The sequence below is a fragment of the Pseudophryne corroboree genome, chromosome 1 (assembly GCF_028390025.1).
Source record: "Pseudophryne corroboree isolate aPseCor3 chromosome 1, aPseCor3.hap2, whole genome shotgun sequence".
NCBI lineage: Eukaryota > Metazoa > Chordata > Amphibia > Anura > Myobatrachidae > Pseudophryne > Pseudophryne corroboree.
The window spans coordinates 819551886-819576640 of NC_086444.1; the positions used below are offsets into that span (position 1 = coordinate 819551886).

A 24755-nucleotide genomic window follows, 5' to 3' on the forward strand; every position below is an offset into this window, starting at 1 on the left:
CCCACTTGAGACCCCTTTCAGACTGGCGGCACAAACCCAGCAAATTGCCGGGTTGGTGACATCAGCGGTGAAGTATGCAGAAGTGGCACCTGGAGATCAGATCATTTCCAAGCGCCGCCTGTTCCTCTAATGCTGCCTCTCCCTATAGTGAGAAAGGGTTCCAGGTTGCATCAACCCAGCAACCCACTTAACACTGCACCTGAATATAATTCTGTACAAGCGACCAAAACTTGGCCACCTCAGGGCAGCTCCATAAACACTGATAGAGATCTGCATCAGGAGCTTGACATTTAAAACAGGCAGAAGTCGATGATATATCCATGAGACAGCGCAATTTATGTGTAATATAAGATCTATGTAAGATCTGATAAAAAGTTTGTACAAAGACATCAAGTGTAGATTTGAGAGGTAACGATGGAAAATCATTTGTCCACTTAGCCATACCCGTAGATAGAGTATCAACATTCACGGATCGTTTGATATGTACATAAATAACAGATGTGGAGCAATCCCTCCCCGGGCAGCAACGTAGCGCACTATCCAGCACATTTGCCTTGTCAGATATAGACAATTTAGACACCACCTTTGTAGCGTAACTTCGTATCTGAAAATAAAGAAAATGGGGGATAGACAAATGAGGGAATTTCTCCACCAAACCATCGTGGGAAAGCACTTTAAGGGAGGTTGGATCTATAATCTAGTAAAGTAGGCGCAAACCTCCATAATACCAGTCCTTAAGCAGAGTGGATATAGTAGTATAAGGCATTTGAAATTCCTTGTTGTGTGATAGTGGAAGGAACAGTGTGGTATAAGTCGAGATGCCCATTTGGGAACGAGACTGTCTCCATGCCGTACAAGTACTAATTAATAATAGGTTACAGGCCACATGTGGGGGATATGTAGTGGGTTTCATGTGTTGCAAAGTAGGGAGGAGAATATCTGGACAAAAGGCTTGTTCCAAATCAGTATTTGCTAAATCAGAGGATCCTTGTAACCAATAAACTGCTATTCGGTATTGCGCTGCTAAATCATAACTGCGTATACAAGGCAAGTTAATACCTCCATAGTTTTGATTCTGGCTTAACTTAAAAAGCGAAATTCTAGGCTTTTTACCGGCCCATATGAATTTACTCATGGCCTTAGACAATAACCGAATGTCTGAATCCTTAAGCATCAAAGGGAGCATTTGTATAGGATAAAGCAATCTGGGGAACGAGATCATTTTAATTAAATGGCATCTGCCAATGTATGAAAGCGGGAGGTGTTTCCAAGATTGAAAATCTTCCATAATACGCAAGATTACTGTCGGGAAATTAACCGTGTAAAGGTCAGATGGAAGCATGGGAATATTAAGTCCCAAATATTTCAGAGAGAAGCGTGCCCATTTAAAAGGAAAACGGCCGTCCCACCCCTCCACATCTTTTGAATGTAATGCCAAGGCCTCCGTTTTAGATTAATTTATCTGGAACCCTGAAATGGACTCAAAGATATGAAGCAGCTGTAGAAGACTGGAGAAGGCCTCCTGAGGGTTAGCAAAATATAATAACAAGTCGTCAGCATGGGCCGAGACTTTAAGCTCATGAGGTCCAATTTTTATACCTAGCCAATCAGTATTGTTGTAAAAGTGTCTAATGAGGGGATCTAGGGCTAAATTGAAAAGTAGGGGAGATAAGGGACAACCCTGCCGAGTGCACCTGTGGAGTGAGAAACGAGCAGTGTTCAGGCCGTTTACCGTGAGAAATGCAGTCGTGCTAGAGTATAACATGAAAAAGCTGGACAAAAGAGGGACCAAAATTTTATAGGTGAAAGAGTCTGAGGAGATGATTCTAGGAAACCCGGTCAAAGGCTTTATCGGCATTGCAGCTGACCAATAAAAAAACTTCCCCCAGTTACTCTTGCGGATTGGGTAATAGCAGCAATCACTTTCCTAATATTATGTATGGAGGACCTTCCTTTGACAAAACCAGATTGGGAAGGGTGAAGCAATTTCGGAAGCAATAACTGTAAATGCTGCGCCAGCAAGGTAGTGAATAGTTTTAAATCTTGGTTTTTGTAAAGATATGAAGCGGTAGGACTGTATTAAAGTGGGATCCTTCCCAGGTTTGGGTTTCAGGATAATGCGGGCCTGAGTAAAGCAGGGACATGGGGCTTGGCCAGAAAAAAATCAAGTTAAAGAGAGCAACTAAATGAGGGAGGATATGTGGAGCCAATATTTAATAATCTGCGGATAAGCCATCGGGGCCTGGTGCCTTACTATTGGTTAGGCGTTTTATCACAGAAGAGATTTCTAAGTCATTAGTAGGGGCGGTACGAGATTAATTTTCCTCATTCGTCAAAACAGGTGAACCTTCCGATCTGAGGAAGGACATACCTAAGGAGGGATGATCCGGTGGAGCAGTGTACAATGTCTTAAAATAATTTTAAAAAGAGTGTTATTTCTTAGGGAGCAGTTAGAACCTGCCCGTCTGAGAGAATACGCAAGACATTATATGGGGGCGTTGACTTCTAACCACATTAGCCAACAGTTTGCCTGACCTATTACCCCATCTAAAGTAGCAATGTTTTTGAAAATCTAATGCACATTGGGCACGCTCAGTACATAAAGTATCATAAAGGTGTTTAGTGGTCAAATATGTGTGGCGAGTCTCAGCAGTGTCGGATTTCAACATATTTGCATATGCCGTGGTCAATGCCCGACCTAGATCTGATTAAGTACTCTCCGTTTATGGGCAATATAATTAATTATATGACCACGAAGTACAAGTGGTTTTGATGTGGCCCAGAACAAATTAATGTCTTCCATTGTCATCCACATAATTTAGAAAATGTCTTTCTAAATATAATTTGAAGTCAGGGGAGTCAAACAGATACGATAGAAATCTCCAATTAAATGAAGTCAGTGAGGGATTAGAAAGAGATAAGGTAAACCAGGTAGGGTGTGATCGGAGATGGCGATATTTTCCACCTTAGATCGGGATACCCTGGAAAGTAAATGTGTAGGCAAAAGTCAATTCTAGTGGATATGTGGTGAGGATGAGAATAAAAGTATAATCCCTTTCCACAGGATACTGGTGACACCACCGGTCAGACAGCTGCAGGGAAGAAATAAAAAATCGTAATGCGGATAGTGCGCTACCCCGCCCCCCAGTACCCGATCTGTCTAACACAGGGTCCAAAATAGCATTAAAATCAGCCTTCAGAGTCGCACAATTTATCGGGTGGTCTTCAGTTTGCCGGCTGACGGGATCCCGGTGCGCAGTATACCGGCGCCGGAATCCCGACAGCCGGCATACCAACACTTTTTCTCCCTCTTGGGGGTCCACGACCCCCCTGGAGGGAGAATAAATAGCATTGTGCCCACAGCGTGGCGAGCGCAGCGAGCCCGCAAGGGGCTCATTTGCGCTCACCAAGCTGTCGGTATGCCGGCGGTCGAGATCCGGACACCAGAATGCTGGTCGCCGGGAGCCCGGCAGTGGCATACAATACTACACCCAATTTATCAAAGACTTATGAAGAAGCAGTACCACAATCCCTTTTTTTAGTCGTAAAGGAGGCAGAGAAGAATTCGCCTATCCAAGTGTCCCGCAATTTATTATTGTCACCCTCCCTCCAGTGGGTCTCCTGGAGCACCGCTATGTCTGGTTTAAGATGTTGCAACACCTTTTTCCTCTTTATAGGGGTATTTAAGCCCTCCACGTTCAAGGATAGGAATTTAATATGTGTTTTTCTACTCAGTGATAAAGTAGCAGGGTCTATAGGATTAGCCAATACCACATATAGTAAAAGAAGTCAATCTGAATACAGCAAAGAAAGGAGTCCCGCATGTCCCAATGAGCAAGGGAACTACAATGTGCATGTAACCCCCCACCCCCCCCACCCAACCTCAACAAGAGCATACAACAAAAGAATATGGACATAATAACATATGACATAAGTCTTGCAGTTCTTCCATTTTGTAACATTATAAGATCCAATGCAATAGACCATAACAGTCTGTCTTAAAACAAATAAAAACCTCGGATATGAGAATGGGAGGAAAGGTGCCGGAGGAAAAAGGAAAAAATAACAGAAGGGAAGAGTGAGAGAAAAGGAAGAGAAAAATGAAAGAACAAGAAAGCAGGTAATGAGACGGAACAAGAATAAGACCCAGGAAATGGCGTCAGTCAGAAATGACCCGGGACATAAAACAACAGTTAACCATACTAGAATGAAATAAACAGCTAGAAACATCATGATGATAATTGCAATGAGAATAACAGCATGATATCGGCTGGCATGACAGTCAATCACTTCGCAGTAGATATAGCCGGAAGAGAGGCCGGGAAAGTCTTGGCAGGTTCCACTGAATCAAAGAAGAATTGTTTGCCGTCATGATGTACTCGAAGTTTGGCAGGGTAGAGAAGAGTGAAGCGAACTCCAGCCTCAAACAATTACTTGCACACCGGCGAAAATTCACTGCGTTTCATCGCCACCTGATAAAAGTCCTGAAACAACATCAAACGATTCCCTTGATAGGACAGGTCTTGAGATTTGCGATATGTCTCCATGACACAAACTTTATCCGTGTAGTTAAGGAACCAGAATATAACAGGACGGGATCTGCGCCGGTCAGCCTGACGGTCAGGTCCAACACGATGAACTAATTCAATGAGGAAGGAGCCAGAAGTAGGTGCGCAACGAAGCTCTTGCAGTAGCCAGGTGGAGACCAAGTCCATTAGATCTCTTTGGCAAACCGACTCAGGCAGACCAATCAGACGCAAGTTATTTAGCCGATTCCGGTTCTCAAGGTCCTCTAACTTGTTGTGTACAGCTGCGAGGAACGCTTCATGTGTATCAATCAGTGCCTCATCCTCAAGATCCGAGATCCGTTGTTCCGCCTCATCCAGACGTGTCTCATGCACTATTATTTGCACCGTGTCAGAATCACTTGCCTCCTTCAAACGCGCCAATTTTTTGTCAAGCAAAGGGGAGATAATATCAGATATTTCTGTTACGTCCTAGAGGATGATGGGGTCCACATTAGTACCATGGGGTATAGACGGGTCCACTAGGAGCCATTGGCACTTTAAGAGTTTGAGAGTGTGGGCTGGCTCCTCCCTCTATGCCCCTCCTACCAGACTCAGTTTAGAAAATGTGCCCTGAGGAGCCGGTCACAGCTAGGGGAGCTCTACACAGCTTTTCTAGGAAAGTTTATTTTTAGAGTTTATTATTTTACAGGGAGGCTGCTGGCAACAGCCTCCCTGCAGCGAGGGACTAAGGGGGGGAGCAGTGTCCACCCTGCGGGGTCTGAGCCACTGTATCCGCTAACTGGACACTGAGCTCCAGAGGGGTCAGATCGTTCCCTGTCACAGGGGACCACTCGCCCCAGCAGCATGCCGCCAACCCCTTACAGAGCTGAAGATGTGGTGAGTGAGACACCGACCCCCTAGCAAGCGGGGAGCCGGTGTGAAGATGGCGGCAGCGGGGAGGGAGCACACTATTAACTGTGCTTCTGTGAAGGCTCAGCAGCAGATGGTGCGGCGCTGTGAGGGGTGCCCTCGCCTAGCACTTACCCCCTACACTGGTCCAGAAGCCTGTCGGGGTCCGCGGTTCTCAGCCAGCACATTTTCCTCAGGCCAGTATAATCTATGAAGAGTGGGAAGACAGCGCCATTAAGGGGGCGGAGCTTCTCCTCAGAGCGGACCCAGTCATGTTCCAGCGCCATTTTCCTGCCTGCACAGCGTTGAGAGGAAGAACAGGTCCCTCCACTGCAACTCCAGCTATCTGTACACAGTACCAGGGGGGTTGTAAAAGGGAGGGGAGGCTGTTATAAGACTGTGTGTCCTATTAAGGTGCACAGTCAGCGATGACAAGCGCTGTGTGTGGGTTGGCTCCAATCTCTGTGTCTCTCTTGCCATTCTTGGAGGGGAACTCTGTCTGCCCTCACCTATGTGTGTGTGGAGTGTTTGGTGGTCTCCTTTAGTTATGTCCAGGGACACTGTGTCATATGCTGCAGAGGATTTATCGTCCCAGGATGATCCCATTCCATTTAATCAGGATATCACTGGTTTAGCATGGATACCAGCAAGGGAACCAGAGTGGTTTTCATCTATAAAATCTTGGATTTCTCAGATTTCTGACAGGGTTGCAAGTAATGAATCTGCAACCCAGGTATTACAGAGATCTATGGCAGTATGGCCGGCTTCTGGTACCTCAGGACGCCCCACGGTATACCCCCACAAAAGAGCGCTTGTGCAGGTCACACAAGATGACACGGATACTGATTCTGACACCGCAGACGGTGATGGGGATGTGTTGCGGGGGCCTGCATCTCTCGCAAAGGGGGTGCATTTGTTGATAGAGTTTAGGGATGTGTTGAATGTTAGGGTCCAGGTGGCGTTTCCTTTCCCTGAGGAGGATAGAATTTTTTTTTAAATCCGCCGATTGTTGACGCATCTGTGTCCAGACTCTCAAAGAAGGTGGTTTTGCCTGTTCCAGGATCTACCGCCTTAAAGGAGCCGGCGGATAGAAAAATTGATAACATGCTTAAATCAATGTACTCTGCTTCATGGGCCATATTACGTCCCACCATTGCTACTGTATGGATTGCAAAGGCAGTAGTAAAGTGGTTGGCTAACTTACTTGAGGACTTGGATACGATGGATAGGGCTGACGTTGCTTTGTATTTACGCAACATACATGATTCAGCAGGTTTTATGGTAGAATCCATGAAAGACCTGGGTTCCATGGCTGCGGGAATATCTTCCATGTCTGTTTCAGCTTGTCGGGGACTGTGGCTGCGCCAGTGGTCGGCCGACGTGGAATCCAGAAAAAGTGTGGAGGCCCTACCCTATACAGGTCAGGCTCTCTTTGGGGAAGCTCTAGATGCGTGGCTATCCACGGCTACAGCGGGTAAGTCTCTGTTTCTTCCCTCAGCAGCACCTGCTCCGAAGAAATCCTTCTCTTCATCTGCAACGCGGTCCTTTCAGGCTAACAGGCCTAGAAAGGCCAGAATCAGTACCTTCTTTAGGGGAGGTCGAGTTAAGTTCAAGAAACCTGCAGGTTCCCAGGAGCAAAGGCCTGCTTCAGGTACGCCAAAGTCCTCCGCATGACGGCCTGGAGATGGGGCCAGTGGGAGCCAGACTCAGACAATTCAGTCACGTCTGGGTATTATCTGGCCTGGATCCCTGGGTGATAGATATTGTATCCCAGGGATACAGGCTGAAATTTCAAAGTCTCCTCATTGTTTTTTCAAATCAAGTCAAATCAAGCTTCCCATCTCTGTTGGCAGACAGCATTGTACTACAGGACGCTGTCCAAAAACTGGTGGAGGCATGGGTCATTGTGCCAGTACCACCTCACATGCAGAACAAGGGTTACTATTCAAACCTTTTCGTGGTACCGAAACCGGATGGTTCGGTCAGGCCCATTCTGAACCTGAAATCATTGAACCCCTTTCTAAAGGAGTTAAAGTTCAAGATGGAGTCTCTCAGGGCGGTGATATCAGGTCTGGAAGAGGGAGAATTCTTGGTATCACTGGGTATCAAGGATGCATACCTCCACATTTCGATCTGGCTGCCGCATCAAGCTTATCTCCGTTTCGCATTGCTGGACTGTCATTTCCAGTTCCAGGCCCTGTCATTCGGCCTCTCAACAGCACCAAGGGTGTTTACCAAGGTGATGGCAGAAATTATGATTCTCCTCCGCAAACAGGGTGTGAACATCATTCCATATCTGGACGGTCTGCTGATAAAAGCATCATCCAAGGAGAAGCTGCTGCAATCCATTGTTCTAACAACAAGCCTCCTCAGGGGTCATGGTTGGATTCTGAACCTTCAAAAGTCACATTTGGAACCAACCCAGCGGTTGTCCTTTCTGGGAATGATCCTGGACACAGAAGTCAAAGGGTATTTCTCCCGCCGAAAAAGGCGTTGGTGATACAGGCTATGGTCCGGGATATCCTAAAACCAGCCCGGGTGTCGGTTCATCAATGCATTTGCCTATTGGGAAAGATTGTGGCCTCTTACGAGGCTCTTACAAGGCTCTCCAGTATGGGAGGTTCCACGCTCGGACCTTCCAACTGGATCTCCTGGACAAGTGGTCGGGATCTCATCTCCACATGCACCAGAGAATTTGTCTGTCGCCAAAGGCCAGGATTTCACTTCTCTGGTGGCTCCAATTGCCTCCCCTTCTTGAGGGCCGCAGGTTCGGGATTCAGGACTGTGTCCTTCTAACCACAGATAGGAGCCTTCGGGGCTGGGGAGCAGTCACTCAAGGAGTAACCTTCCAGGGCTGGTGGTCAAGCCTGGAAGCTGGCCTGCCCATCAACATCCTGGAACTGAGAGCCGTCTACAATGGTCTTCTTCAGGCGGCCCGCTTCTAAGAAATCAGGCCATTCAAGTGCAGTCGGACAACGTAACAACAGTGGCTTACATAAACCGACAAGGCGGAATGAAGAGCAGAGCGGAAATGTCAAAGGTCACAAGAATACTCCTTTGGACAGAAAGATATGCGTTGGCGCTGTCAGCCATCTTCATTCCGGGAGTAGACAACTGGGAAGCAGACTTCCTCAGGAGATTCGATCTCCATCCAGGGGAGTGGGGTCTCCATCCGGAGGTGTTCATGGAAATAACAGATCTTTGGGGATTACCCCAAATAGACATGATGGCCTCTCGTCTCAACAAGAAACTTCAGCGTTATTGTTCCAGGTCGAGGGACCCACAGGCAGTGGCAGTGGACGCCCTAGTGTCTCCATGGGTGTTCCAGTCAGTGTTCATGTTTCCACCACTCCCACTCATCCCAAGAATCCTAAAGCTCATAAGGAGAACAAGGGTTCAAGCGATCCTCATTGCAACAGATTGGCCAAGAAGGGCTTGGTACGTGGACCTACTGAACCTACTGCATGAAGAGCCTCTTCCTCTTCGGGAGGGCCTGCTGCAGCAAGGACCGTTCGCCTATCAAGACTTACCGTGGCTACGTTTGACGACATGGAAGTTGAGCACCTGATACTTGCTCGGAAGGGTATTCCAAAAAAGGTCATTCCTACCCTGATACAGGCTAGGAAAGGTGTAACGTCTAAACATTACCATCGAATTTGGAAGAAATATGTCTCTTGGTGTGAGTCCAAGAAGTTTCCTATGGTGGATTTACAACTCGGACGTTTTCTCCTCTTCCTGCAAGCATGAGGGAATATGGGCCTGAGGTTAGGATCTGTGAAGGTCCAGATGTTGGCCCTTTTTTTTTTCTTTCAGAAATAATTGGCTGCACTCCTTGAGCTGGCTGAGCCTATATAATCAGTGATTAGACTCTTTGGAGCTTACTCTTTGTAAGGGCTTGTATTTTAAAGTGCTGCTTGGATTTGTAAGTGTGAGTTGGTAACAGCAAAAGGAGCTGGAAGCCGAGTGAAAAGGAGGTGCAGTGAGCTGGAACAACTGCAACTGCTAAGTGGAGTATAGGTGCCGCAGGAGAGAGTACTACGGCTGCATAAAAGTGAAGAACCAAGAACCGCACAAAGATAGATAAGTATAAGCCAGCTTAATTATTGTATAAGTGAGATTGTTTGTCTTCTACTTTTTATTTTTGATGCTTTTTCTTTGAGAGTAACAGGGAGGTAGACCTTACAAACAATATGGGAGGGGCTGTGATTGGGGACCTAACTCAGTGCATGTCGTGCAAGATGTATGCACACCTGGAGCTAGCGGCCCAGTGTGATTACATCTGCACGAGGTGTGTGCGAACAGTTGCCCTGGAAGCCCAGGTAACTGATCAAGAGCAAACCGTTACGCGACTGAGGGAGATTCACAATCTCGAGCAAAGTTTAGACAGAACGGTGGAGGAGTTGCGGGAGGGGTCACTGGTAGAAGAGGATGATGATCAGGTAGCCAGCTGGGTCACAGATAGGAAGAAAAAGAGGGGGAAGCTCGACATCTCCAAACTATCAAACCCGAACAAATTTGCCCGACTTGACGAGGAATCGGCGGATGATAGTGAAGAAATGACGGTGCCGGAGGAGACTGCTCCCTCTAGCATCCAGAGGAGCGGTCCCTCTGGCGCGGTTGGGATAAAAGATAGTGAGGTACCTAGTCAGATGGTGGTGGTAGGGGATTCTATCATCAGGAAGGCAGATAGGGCAATCTGCTACCGGGACCGTGATCGCCGTACAGTCTGTTGTCTCCCGGATGCTCGGGTACGGTACATCGCGGACCGGGTAGATAGATTGTTGGGAGGGGCTGGGAAAGACCCGGTGGTCTTGGTGCACGTTGGCACCAGTGACAAAGTTAGCGGAAGGTGGGATGTCCTTAAGAAAGACTATAGGGACTTAGGAAAGAAACTGAAGGCAAGGACATCTAAGGTAATATTCTCGGAATTATTACCCGTGCCACGCGCTAGTCCAGGGAGGCAGAGGGAGATTAGGGAGGTAAATGTGTGGCTTAGGGATTGGTGCAGGAAAGAGGGGTTTGCGTTCCTGGAACACTGGGCGGACTTCTCAGTCAGGCGCCATCTCTTTTGTCGTGACGGATTGCACCTGACTGAGGAGGGGGCAGCGGTGCTGGGGGGAAGGATGGTTAGAAGGTTGGAGGAGATTTTAAACTAGGAGCCTGGGGGGAGGGTTTAGCTAGAAACTACGGGCCATGCAGTGAGAATAGTGGGGATGGCGGTAGTAAACGAAATGGGGGAGAAGTTGGGGGGAGGGTAAGAGCAGGCGGTAAGATTACTAACATGGGTACTAAAAGAGATTTTATCAAAGCACTAACCAATGACGATTACAGGTCATCATTGCTACATAAGGTGAAAGATGTCCCTAACGCAAGGGAAAATACTTATCTTAGTTGTATGTCTGTAAACGGCAGAAGCATTACTGGTAAAAAGGGTGAACTAGAAATACTTGCAGCAAGCAAACAGTATGATATTATAGGCATTACTGAAACTTGGTGGGACGAATCTCATGATTGACTGTCCAATCTAGAGGGCTATACACTGTTTAGGAGAGATAGACTAAATAAAAAGGGTGGAGGGGTGTGTCTTTACGTAAAGCCGTTTTTAAAACCTGATATACGGGAAGATATTCAGGAGGGGACTGTAGACACTGTCGAGACATTATGGGTAGAAATTGCATGCGGGGGAAAAAGGAATAAAAAAGTTAGTATTGGGTGTATGCTATAGGCCGCCTGGTATCAACGCATCTGATGAGGAATTGTTACTAAAGCAAATTGAAAGAGCAGCAGGAGTAGGAGACATAGTAGTGATGGGAGATTTTAACTATCCAGAGATAAACTGGAAAAATGATTCATGTGATACTGCTAGGGGCAATATGTTTTTAAACACACTTAATGATAACTACTTAGTTCAACTAATTGAGGAACCAACTAGGTACAATGCAATCTTAGACCTGGTATTAACAAACAATGGGGATTTGGTATCAGGTAGTATAGTAGGGGAACCCATAGGAAACATCGACCACAATATGGTCACATTCAATATCAGTTTCCATAAACAGCCCTATACTGGCTCAACTAGGACTCTAAACTTTAGCAAAGCAAATTTTGAAAAGATGAGGGTATTTTTCAGGGATATTGAATGGGAAGGTTTGTTTTTAGGAAAAAATACTACAGAGAAATGGGAGGTACTAAAATTCCTGCTAGCTAAAAATACTCTCAAATTTATTCCTACGAGCAGCAAAAAAAGGAATAAAAATCATGAACCGATGTGGCTTAACAAAAAGATTAAGGAACTTATGGGCAAGAAAAGGCGAGCATTTAAAAAATACAAATCTGACGGGGAAGCAGAGTCATTTCAGCACTATAAGGAATGTAACAATATGCAAAAAGGAAATAAGAGCGGCTAAAGTAGAAACTGAAAAACTAGTAGCAAAGGAAAGCAAAGCGAATCCCAAAAAATTCTTTAAATACATTAATAGCAAGAGATTAAAGAAGGAGAGTATAGGCCCTTTAAAAGACAAGTTGGGAGTCTTAAGCAAAAATGATAATGACATAGCAGACACACTAAATTAGTTTTTTTCAACAGTATTTACTAGAGAGGACCCAATTCAGGGACTAACATATAATCTCAATAATGAGAATATCCCACTGATAGGTACTTATTTAAGCGAGGAAGTAGTCTGTGACCAATTAAAACATTTAAAGATTAATAAGTCACCAGGTTCCGATGGTATTCACCCAAGGGTTCTAATGGAGCTTCATTCTGAACTTGCAAAACCAATATTTTTGATCTTTAAGGATTCAGTAATATCAGGTATGGTTCCCAAAGACTGGCGTATAGCGGAAGTAGTGCCTATATTCAAAAAGGGAAGTAAAGCTGAACCAGGTAATTATAAACCAGTTAGTCTTACATCTATAGTGGGGAAAGTATTGGAAGGTATTCTAAGAGATAGTATTCAGAAGTTCCTTGAAGTCAATAAGGTCATTAAAAGGAATCAACATGGGTTTATGAAGGACAGATCCTGTCAAACCAACTTACTTGGCTTTTATGAAACAGTAAGCGCAAACCTAGATCAGGGTAAAGAGGTGGATGTAATCTTTTTAGATTTTGCCAAAGCATTCGATACTGTACCACACATGAGACTTATCTACAAGCTACAAGAATCAGGGCTAGGAAGCACAATATGCACTTGGGTCAAAAACTGGTTAGATAATAGGGAGCAGCGCGTTGTGGTTAATGGATCTTTTTCAACTTGGACTGAAGTGCTAAGTGGTGTGCCGCAAGCTCAGTATTAGGACCGCTATTGTTCAATATTTTCATTAACGACCTAATAAGGTCTAGAGAGCATGGTGTCAATTTTTGCAGATGATACCAAATTGTGTAAAGTTATAAATGTGGAGGGGGATGCTGAGTCGCTTCAGAATGACTTAGTTAAATTAGAAGCTTGGGCAGTGAAATGGAGAATGCGCTTCAATACAGACAAGTGTAAGGTAATGCACTGTGGTAACAAGAACAAAAAAAAACACCTACCTACTAAATGGGGTAAAATTAGGGGATTCTGTACTGGAAAAGGACTTAGGTGTCCTCATAGATAGCAAACTAAGCAGTAGTACCCAAAGTAGGACTGCAGCAAAGAAGGCTAATAAGATATTAGCATGCATAAAACGGGGAATTGATGCTAGGGACGAGAGTATTATTCTCCCGTTATATAAATCACTTGTGAGGCCACACCTTGAATACTGTGTACAATTCTAGGCACCTTACTACAAAAAGGATATCCTGGAGCTAAAAAAGGTTCAAAGGCGGGCGACCAAACTAATTAAGGGTATGGAGACGCTGGAATACGAGGAAAGACTTGCAAGACTAGGCATGTTTACACTGGAAAAGAGGAGATTAAGAGGGGACATGATCAACATTTACAAATATATAAGGGGACAATATACAGATCTTGCGCAGGACCTGTTTTTGGTTAGATCAACACAGAGAACTCGTGGACACTCGCTCAGGTTAGAGGAGAGGAGATTCCACACAATACGGCGTAAAGGCTTTTTTACGGTAAGGACGATACGTGTTTGGAATTCCCTGCCTGAGGGAGTTGTAATGGCCAACTCAGTCAACACCTTTAAGAATGGGTTAGATAAATTCCTAATGGATAAGGATATCCAGGGTTACGGGGCATAGTCACGCACTATGGTTATTATAAAAAAGATGGGTTAATCGGAACGGCAGTCAGCAACTTCAGTCAAAATTTTATACAAAATAATCGTGCATAGGAGACCACAAATAGGTTGAACCCAATGGACAATTGTCTTTTTTCAACCTTAGATACTATGTTACTATGTTAGGTTCAGACTTTTTTGGAGGGAGTTCTGCACATCCAACCTCCCTTTGTACCGCCTACAGCGCCTTGGGACTTTAACATGGTGTTGTAGTTCCTCCAGTCGGATTGGTTTGAGCCTCTACAGGAGGTTGAGGTCAAGTTTCTTACATGGAAGGCGGTCACGTTGTTGGCCTTAGCTTCTGCTAGACGCGTGTCCGAATTGGGGGCTTTATCTTGTGAAAGCCCTTACTTGATCTTCCACGAAGATAGAGCTGAGCTCAGGACACATCAGCAGTTTCTTCCGAAGGTTGTGTCGGCATTTCATATTAACCAACCTATTGTGGTGCCAGTGGCTACTGACTCCTCAATTACGTCAAAGTCCTTGGATGTGGTAAGGGCTCTGAAGATATATGTGAAGAGAATTTCTCGTCACAGAAAGTCGGACTCTCTGTTTGTCCTATATGATCCCAAGAAAATTGTGTGTCCTGCTTCTAAGCAGACTATTTCTCGCTGGATTAGATTCATTATCCAGCACACTTATTTTACGGCAGGACTGCCGTGTCCAAAATCTGTTAAGGCCCACTCAACTCGTAAGGTGGGGTCTTCCTGGGAGGCTGCCCGGGGTGTCTCGGCAGTACAACTTTGTCGAGCTGCAACTTGGTCTGGGTCAAACACGTTTGCAAAGTTTTACAAGTTCGATACTTTGGCCTCTGATGATCTGAAGTTCAGTCAATCAGTTCTGCAGGAGCCTCCACGCTCTCCCTCCCGTTCTAGGACCTTTAGTACATCCTCATGGTACTAATGTGGACCCCACCATCCTCTAGGATGTAAGAGAAAATAGGATTTTGGTACCTAAGGGTAAATCCTTTTCTCGTAGTCCGTAGAGGATGCTGGACGCCCGCCCAGCGCTTCGTTTTCCTGCAAATGTTGTTTGGTTCAGTACAACTTCGTTTAGTTGAGTACTGCATTGTTACTTGGTAAGTAATGTTTCAGCTGTTGCTGAGTGTTCAAGCTTCGTTTGACGTGCCTTGTATGTGTGAGCTGGTAGGAATCTCACCACTGTCTGTGTATAATCCTTCTCTCGAAGTATGTCATCTCCTCGGGCACAGTTTCTAGACTGAGTCTGGTAGGAGGGGCATAGAGCGAGGAGCCAGCCCACACTCTTAAACTCTTAAAGTGCCAATGGCTTCTGGTGGACCCGTCTATACCCCATGGTACTAATGTGGACCCCAGCATCCTCTACGGACTACGAGAAAAGGATTTACTGGTAGGTACCAAAATCCTATTTTCTTGTGCTTTAGCGACAGAGGCAGATGCATATTTGGCCGTGTCTGAGACTCCTTCAAGGATGTTATCTCTAGCTGGTGAAGCTAGTGAGCCTTGGGAGGCCGGAGTGGAAGCTCGAGTTTCACGACTTTTAGTACCTATACCACCCTTCTGTTTTTTGGCCACATATTTATCCATGACAAGGCAGGTAAAAAGGCACCAAAATAATTACTAAATATGGTAAAAAAAAGAAAGAAAAAGGGCAGACACCACAGGCGTCTGACCGTCAGGGGGAGCCAAAGTCAAAAAAACACCGTGGGAGTGGAGAGAGATATGAGGTACAGGTTGAGTATCCCTTATCCAAAATTCTAAATCACACATTTTTAGTTCCCCTACTGAGATAATGACACATATACATATATATTATGTTATATATCTATATAATATATCTATATATACACATAATATATAATATACAGTATATATGTCATTATCTCAGTAGGGGACCCAAAAATGTGGGATTTTAAATTTTGGATAAGGGATACTCAACTTGTACCACAGAGAGCAGTCACAGCAAACAAAAAATGTCCACCTCGTGTGCAGGGTGTATAGCAGAGTGCACAAAGAACAAGCCAGGTAGAGGAGAAGCAACTGAAGGATACCTGAGAGACCTCACAGGACCGATGAACACAGCAAGATACTGAATGTAGTCTTCAGAGGTGATAAACTCAGCCGTCCAGCGGCTCTGTGATGTGGGAGACAGGAGGTAATACACAGCAGGGCAGTAGCTGTGGGTCCCCAGCGCCGTATACTGCCTCCTGCACACACACTGGCTGTTTCACACAGTCCCAAGAGCAGGGGGAGACAGAGGGGAAAGATGGTGGCCGCGGGTGGGAGCGCTGATTAAAACGCTCCAGATCCGGCGGTAACAGGGCAGTGGGGAGCCGGGATCAGCGTCCACTTGCCCACCACTATCTCATGCACTCCAGGTGACAGTATGGGGGTACAGCTCCCGACGCCAGCAGTGTAGTATAGGTGCCCAGCGTGTGAGGAGTGGAGAGCTCTCTTAAAACGCAGCCTGTTGCAGGGGCCACCCACCGGAAGTCAAGCAGAAAAAGTTTAGAGAAAGTTTTCTGTTTTTGTTCATTCATTAGAAAGACTCTTAAGGCCCATACACACTTGACGATAAAATGAGCGACGTCGTTCATTTCAGCCCTCATCAACGACGTCGCTCATTATATCGTCAAGTGTGTGTGCATCCGACGACCAACGATGCGCGGCCCCGCGGGACGTTAACGACCCTCGCTTATCTGTGGAGCATGTATGCTTAATTTCCACTATGGTCGTTACCGACCAGAGACGTCGTTGAATGTGTATGGTGTGAACGACCAACGACCAAGCCACTGTTCACCAGCCCTGTTCCCAGCTCATTATTTTAAAAAACTGTTCAGCTTGGATGCTTCAACAATGAATGGTCTTTGGTCGTTGGTCTTTGGTCGTTGGTCTTTGGTCGTTGGTCTTTGGTCGTTGGTAGTGTGTATGCTCATGTCGTTTGCTCAGCTGTTCAAGGGAAGTTCAAGGGAAGTCGTTAATGACGGTCGTTAACGATGTGTGCATCGTCAAGTGTGTATGGGCCTTTACACATAATGTTGTACCTTATTTTAACAGCACGGGTCTACTCATGTATAATATATTCATAATATTTGCAAAGTAGCAGAGTAATATGTATTTTATTTTATAATTGAGTATATTCCTTAGTGGGAAGAATGTTGACACCATTATAATGTGTTGGCTCTGTGCTCGTCATTATATGGTGTGTTGGCTACAGTTCATAGTTTACTGGGCTAGTACTGAGGTTCTCAAACGCGGCACCCCAACGGTCCAGGTTTTAAGTATATCCATGCTTGACCACAGGTGGTACAATTCGCACCTCAGTCAATTTGATTTAAGCATCTGTGCTGAGCCATGGATATACCTAAAACCTGGACCGTTGGGGTGCCTTAAGGACTGCGTTTGAGCACCTCTGGGCTAGTAGTAGTGGCTCGGACCTGATGTTCCCATATTCTACTACCTGCCTTTGATGTGCTCCTGATGATTACGATTCCCCAAAAAGTGTAAAGCACTACAGAGTACAGTGGCACTATATAAAAATACATAAGAAATGTTAATATATTATTTTTTTGAATTTTCATTTTGCATTTTATTGCTCTTGCCACCTTTAATGCTCTGTACTTATCCTTATAGGTAATAGATCAACACTTAGACTTCTTGCTTTCAAATGAAAGCCCCAGTATGAACTACAGCTTGCTAAGTAACGATAATGCTTTCATGAACTATTACCCTCACTACTTTACTCAGAGGACATTGACGGCAAGATTCCAGATGAACAACACTAAGCCCGCACATGTCCAGATGGTGAGAAAACCAGTGCTAACTGTAATGGGCTTGCTGGCTTTATTAGGTATATCTTTATATTTACTGTTAAAACAAAAGATATGAATGCAATAAGCTTGTTTTAGTTAACTTAAATTACAACTGTTTCACATTATTATTCTAGACTATAAATCTATAAGACATGTTTTAATCAAATTATCTATATATGGTGTTTAATAGTCTCAAGAATCGTACTGAACCAAATGTTGGGTAAGTTAGGTTGCTGTTTCTCCCAACAAAAGTTCATCTGAAACTCAATTGTCCTGGAAATCTCAAATCTTTCATGTCACTGTCAGCTGCCATTATACACTAGCATGCATATGAAGAGGTTGCTGCTAGGAGTGGGATGGTTGCGTCTAGTTGTGTGGTGGTTGCTGCTAGTTGTGCGGTGGTTGCTGCTAGGAGTGGGATAGTAGCCGCTAGGAGTGGGATAGTAGTTGCTAGGAGTGGGTTGGTTGCCGCTAGGTTTGGGATGGTTGCTGCTAGGGGTGTGGTTGGTGTTGCTAGGGGTGGGTTGGTTGCTGCTAGGTGTAGGACGCTTGCCCGCTAGGGGTGGGATGGTTTCTGCTAGGGGTGGGATGGTTTCTGCTAGGTATGGGTGGTTGCTGCTAGGAGCGGAATGGTTGCTGGTAGGAGCGGGATGGTTGCTGCTAGGTGTGGGATGGTTGCTGCTAGAGGTGGGATGGTTGCTGCTACGAGTGGGATAATTGCTGCTACATGTGGGATGGTTGTGTAAAGTTTGATTATTTTAAATAAACATTTCAAATGCCAGCGTTAATATATACTGCGGACGCAAGGCACATCTTATTACCATATACGATAAAAGTGCACTGAACGTCGCAACACTATATCCCTCAAGAGAAAGTAAGCAGTCGCACACATTGTAAGCTGAGGTCCAACGCTCAGAGATATATATATTTGATATTAAAAAGGGTATGCATACAATATAACATATGTACAGTATATAATTCAGTTATAATATGTATATATATATATATATATATATATATATATGGTTACAGAGTTACAATTACACAAGACGCAGTTGTAGTTACATAAGGATTAGTTACAGCCAGCATACTTCACCCTGTCCCTCAATGCACAGTCCTCTCCATCTTTGAATCTGCACCAACAGCAACTAACAGAGCTTCCTGGGTGAGGGGAAATACCTATATATTGTGTATTGGGGGAGGTACGTGTCTGGGGCTGAGTCTTCTACTATTGGTCCTGGGGAGGGAGGTCTCTCATTCATGGTGTGTTATTGGTCAGTTCATATGCAAGCAACGTCCAGTTTGAAGATTCAATTATAGGGGTTAGCCACTGGTTTTTGCTGCACACATGCTGTCTTTCAGGAAATCCTTTGGTCACTTTAGAATGTGGCTTCATATTCATACATTTAATCATAACTAAATCGTTGCAATTTGCTACAATCTACCCATAGCTAATATCAAATTAACACACATACATTCTCCTGATCATTTTGACACTAAGCATGATATGTTTAACTTGTTCCATTCCAATAATACATATATATCTGATGTTACACTCTATTATACAATTTAATACAAAATGATGCTAAACATGTTTTGTCTATGTGTTGTATGAATATGTTGTATATGTCTTTGTGGCTTCTCTGTGCGAATGCGTATGCTACCGTATATGCGCAAAACGCACGAACAGAGACCCATCTGTTTGGAGTTTGTATGTGGTGTGTATGTAATATTTTTGACTTTGCCAGTTGCTGCTGCGAGTGGGATAGTTGCTACTAGGTGTGGGATGGTTGCTGCTACTGGTGGGATGGTTGATTCTAGGAGAGGGATGGTTGCTGATATGTGTAAGTTTCTATTGTGATTTCATAGATTCTGTTTTTTTACTTTTGTTCTACCTTTTACAGACAGAAGCATGCTTGGATCTAACTGATCTGTGCATGCTTCTGCGATCCAGACAACATAGGCATGTCCAGACCATTTGCAGGGCCATCCGTGGCAGCTGTGTGACGCCACACGCAGCCTCTGCGACTCGAAACATGGCGTGTAGCCGTCTGCCTTAGCAGCTAGGCTGCGTAGGCAGAGGGCTACCCTAAACATGCGAAAGCATCGCCATCATGCAATGCTGTGGGGGAGGGGCTGGATCCGGAATACGGGGCGGAATTGCAATGTGCTGGGCTTCCCCCCGCATGTCAGTGTAGTGGATCATAGATGTTCATTTTTTTGCACATCTGCATTCCTTGCTGAATTAGGCCCACAGTACCTATTCACCTGCTGCTCTGCATAGCATAATGAGACTGCTCCCCCAAGTTGCTGTTATGCTTTTTTTATTAAACGTTGTGTGGCATTTTAATATACCACATATGGGGGCTGGACTTGTTTGGTATGAGGGCCCAAGCATGAATCCAGTTAACGCTCTGCCACAGCTATCACATGAAAACTGTTCATTTTATTTTTCAAAGCCTTTCACTTCTGTTTGTTGGTGTTGCTTCTTTTTGATGATGAGCAGTCTTCCACTTCTTTGCCTCTGTCTTTATGTCAGACATTGCACAGTGTATAAAATGGAAAATGGCAATTATCTTTCTAAAACTATTTCACCTTGACAATCAAGGTTGTTGGTGTATCTTATTTTTGATTATTGAGAACTCTGCTGCTGTTGTACCTCTGTCTGTATACCAGAAATATTGTTTGGTGTCTAACATAATCAAAATGGAAGATGCAAGTTGTCTTTCTAAAATTATTTAATTTCTAGGGTTTGTCATGCAAGCTTGTTAGTGTATCTTGTTAGAAAATAAAGAGCAGTCTGCTGCTGCTATGTCTACCTGTGTAACATACATGCTGCTTGATGTATAACATGATCCTCTCCATGTTGAACTTGTAACACATGCTCAATAACATTGCTGTTTTCTCAAATCATTTCACTGGTGAGGCCCACCTGGAGGTGTCTTAATCTAACATGACCATCCTATCAGCAAGTTCTCTGACTGTATGTTTTATAGGTTTTGCACCTTGTATTAAATTGGCAAGTGTTTGTGTCCATGTCCAATGCAGTTTCCCCTTTTTAACTCCACTCCCCTCCAACCAATCTTACACATGCATGTATGGAACATACCTTCCCAACTGCTGGGGCGCTTGGAACAAAGCGGTCCTAATTGGAAAGGCAGGACAGAGCCCTCTAACCGAGACTGTCTTGCTTAAATTAGGACTTTTATGAGGCATGGTGAATCTACACACATATCAGGATTGCATTTTATTTTTCATTTGGATATACTGTACCTTAAGACTTCAGGCACGCTGAGCCTTACACTTTGACGCTGATGGGTATAACAAAAAAAGTTAATGAATCACTCTTTAAAAGAAAGCAATATAGGAACACTCATTAAGTACATAGGGGGTCATTCCGAGATGATCGTAGCTGTGCTAAATTTAGCACAGCTACGATCATTCACACTGACATGCGGGGGCACGCCCAGCACAGGGCTATCCCGCCCCGCATGTCAGTCCCTACCCCGTCGCAGAAGTACAAAAGCATCGTACAGTAGTGATGCTTTTGTACTTCAGGAGTAGCTCCCGGCCAGTGCAGCTCCTGCTTGCTGGCCTGGGAGCTACTCGTCGCTGCCCGGGTCGCAGCGGCCCGCCCCCGGCAAGGTCCAGCCACACCTGCGTTGGCCGGACCGCGCCCCTTAAGTGGCAGCTTAACGCAGCCGTCCCGCCCCCTCCCACCCAGCGACCGCCTCTGCTTGTCAATCAAGCAGAGGCGATCGCTAGCTAAAGACAGCCGTCGGCTGTCTGGCATGCCCCGGCACACTGCGGCGCTCGCGCATAATCAGTTCAGGCCTGATTGCTGCTGCGCGAAGACGCACAGCACCGATCAGGCCTGAATTAGCCCCTATGTGCACTGCAGGTGGGGCAGATGTAACGTGCAGAGAGATTTAGATTTGGGTGGGGTATGTTCAAACAAATCTAAATTGCACTGTAAAAATAAAGCAGCCATTATTTATGATGCACAGAAAAAATATATAACCCATCCAAATCTAAATCTCTCTACGTGATACAAGAAGTTTGGTAACTGCTCTTATCCAATTAGTAATGTTATCCAGGTGCATGAAAGGGAGGGGTTATTCTGAACAAGAAACATTGGTATCCCCCAGCACACTGGATAACATCAGCAACAGGATTTGATAACTACATGGTGTCACGATCCGGGTATCTGGACGCCATTTCTTACCCATCAGATGCCTCCTAAGGCTGGCTCAGCGCTCCAGGACCGGATCCCATCTGTTACCCTAATGTTCACATTCCTGCATCCTCTCCTGTCTCTCTGAGACGCTGTCACAGTAACGCCTTATTACATCTGGCATGGCGTCTCCCGCGGCCTCCGCCGCCGTCCCTGAGCTTCTGCATGCAGAGTGTCAGAGTGGCGATTACGTCAACCGCGGCCTCCGCTGTGTCCGCGTGGTTGGATGTGCACTTGTCAGCCTGGCGTCTCCTGTCTCCAGTGGCCGGCGCCGCCATTACTGTTTTCATTACCACATGGATTACAAACCAAACTTCCCTCCAAGTGTCTGCATGGGCGCAGCCATCTTGGATTCTGTCAGCTGATCATTTCCTCCAATCTGTTGTCAGTATTGTTAATCTGCATAATTGCCTAGCCAATCCCTTCCTTGCTGCAGGTATAAATACACTGTGCCTGAGCAAGGAAGGCGTCAGTGCTTTGGTTGTCAAACCTAGTTCCTGTTTGTCTCTCTCCTGTGATTGTCTTCCAGGTTCCAGCTCCTGTCTCAAGACTTCCACCATAGAGACCCGCACCAGCATTCCACCTGCGGTGTAGCCTGACTCTCCAATCCATTGTGGATTCATCTGTTTCCAGCTACAACATTACCTGCTTCCAGCTCAGCTTCCAGCAGAGTACAGCTTCTCTTAAAGGGCCGGTGTCCTTTCTACACTTTACCACTCTCCACCGGTATTATTATTTCTCCGCTCTCAAGTTCTACATTTCAGTTCATATTTCATCGCTCCCAAGTTCATTTATTATTTAACTGGTTCCAGCCAGTATTCACTCCGTGCTAACAACAGTCTGGTTCCAGCCAGTATCCACAGCAGCCGTTTTATTTTCAGCAACCCAGCTTTTCCTGGAACACCAGCTGGCACAATCCTGGGTTATCTCCATTGCTACAGTCGGGCCTGGTAAGGACTTTCCATCTACAAGATTATAAGAACTATCTCACGCTACCAGTGCCCTGTGGCTCCTGCCATCCTGTAGTACCCAGGAACTGTATTTATTCTTTGCTGACTTTTACGTTTTCTTTTACTGCTGCTGTGTTGCGGAGTTGTCATAATAAACATCATTGACTTTTATCCAAGTTGTCGTGGTCACGCCTTCGGGCAGTTATTATTCATGTTACTTACATGTCCAGGGGTCTGATACAACCTCCCAGGTTCCGGTACATCTCAGCCCCTACAACTGAGGCTGCCTCCCGTCAGCTCAGGCCCTCAGTTGTGACAGTAAACACTGACCTAATGAATCCAGCCGGAGACCAGGATCAAGCGGCCAGGCCGATGCAAGAACTGGCAGCCCGACTAGAACATCAGGAGGCTGCACAGGGCCACATCATCCGCTGTCTCCAGGATCTCTCTACTCGGCTGGATGGGATTCAGACAACTCTCCGTGGATCAGGCGCGTCTGGTGCGTCAACCACAGTGACTCCAGCTATAACCCCACCCACCTTACCCATTTCTGCTCCACGTCTTCATCTTCCAACGCCAGCAAAATTTGACGGATCTCCAAGATTCTGCAGGGGATTTCTCAACCAGTGTGAGATTCAGTTTGAGCTACAACCTGGCAATTTTCCCAGTGACCGTACAAAAATTGCCTACATTATTTCTCTTCTCAGTGGCTCAGCCCTTGATTGGGCATCACCGTTATGGGAGAGGTCCGACACCCTGCTATCTTCCTACACTGCCTTCGTGTCAACATTCAGGCGCATCTTCGACGAGCCAGGCCGGGTAACCTCAGCTTCATCCGAGATTCTCCGTTTACGCCAGGGGTCACGTACTGTAGGACAATATCTGATACAGTTCCAGATCCTGGCATCCGAACTGGCATGGAACGACGAGGCCCTGTATGCTGCATTCTGGCATGGCTTATCTGAGCGTATTAAAGATGAGTTAGCTACCAGAGACTTACCTTCTAAGTTAGATGAGCTAATCTCACTCTGCACGAAAGTTGATTTACGTTTCAGAGAGAGAGCAACTGAGCGTGGAAGATCATCTGCTCCAAAATCTTCTGCTCCTCCTCCTCGTCAACTGTCACCATCTAAAGATGAGCCCATGCAACTTGGCCATTCCCGTTTAACTCCTGCTGAGCGCCGAAGACGTCTCTCCGAGTCTCTCTGTCTCTATTGTGCAGCTCCGTCTCACACCATTAATGCCTGTCCCAAACGTCCGGGAAACTCCAAATCCTAGCTCGCCAAGGAGAGGGCCGGCTAGGAGTAATGATCTCCTCTCCATCTCCTCAAGATTGTAATCTCCCAGTCTCGCTTCAAGTTGCTCAACGTTATCGGAACGTCATTGCCCTCCTTGATTCCGGAGCAGCTGGGAACTTTATTACCGAAGCCTATGTTAAACGGTGGTCCCTACCCACCGAGAGACTTCCTTCGTCCATTTCTTTAACTGCCGTGGATGGCAGCAAAATTTTTGATGCAGTTATTTCTTTAAGGACTCTACCAGTTCGTCTGAGAGTGGGAGTTCTTCATTCCGAACTTATTTCTTTTTTAGTGATTCCAAGAGCCACACATCCTGTGGTCCTGGGCCTTCCATGGCTCCGTCTTCACAATCCTACAATTGATTGGACGACTACGCAAATCCTGGCATGGGGTTCCTCCTGTGCTGAGACATGTTTGTTTAAAGTATTGCCTGTCTGTTCTTCCTCCCCCAGGTCGTCTGATGTTCCACCTCCTCCATATCAAGATTTCACGGATGTGTTCAGTAAAGCTTCTGCTGATATCCTTCCTCCTCATAGAGAATGGGACTGTCCGATTGATCTCGTTCCAGGGAAGGTTCCACCTCGAGGCCGAACTTATCCGTTGTCTCTGCCTGAGACGCATTCTATGGAGGAATATATTAAAGAGAACCTAGCAAAGGGGTTCATTCGACCTTCTTCTTCTCCAGCCGGCGCAGGCTTCTTTTTTGTAAAAAAGAAAGATGGTGGTCTGCGGCCGTGCATCGACTACAGAGGTTTGAACGACATTACCATCAAGAACCGTTATCCTTTACCCCTGATTACTGAGCTCTTTGACAGAGTTAGCGGAGCTACCATCTTTACAAAGCTG

At 45.6% G+C, this 24755-nt stretch overlaps 1 protein-coding gene across 4 annotated transcripts in view; it reads left to right on the forward strand.

The window, feature by feature from the left end:
* IDUA (alpha-L-iduronidase) overlaps positions 1-24755 on the forward strand; it is a 415485-nt gene that overhangs the window by 351769 nt on the left and 38961 nt on the right. For 3 of the 4 annotated variants that reach the window (XM_063919502.1, XM_063919500.1, XM_063919504.1), the window contains exon 8: positions 17249-17465. In XM_063919502.1, the coding sequence (XP_063775572.1) occupies positions 17249-17465 (217 nt within the window). The remainder of the gene's footprint in view (positions 1-17248; positions 17466-24755) is intronic. The other variant, XM_063919510.1, reaches the window with a different exon arrangement.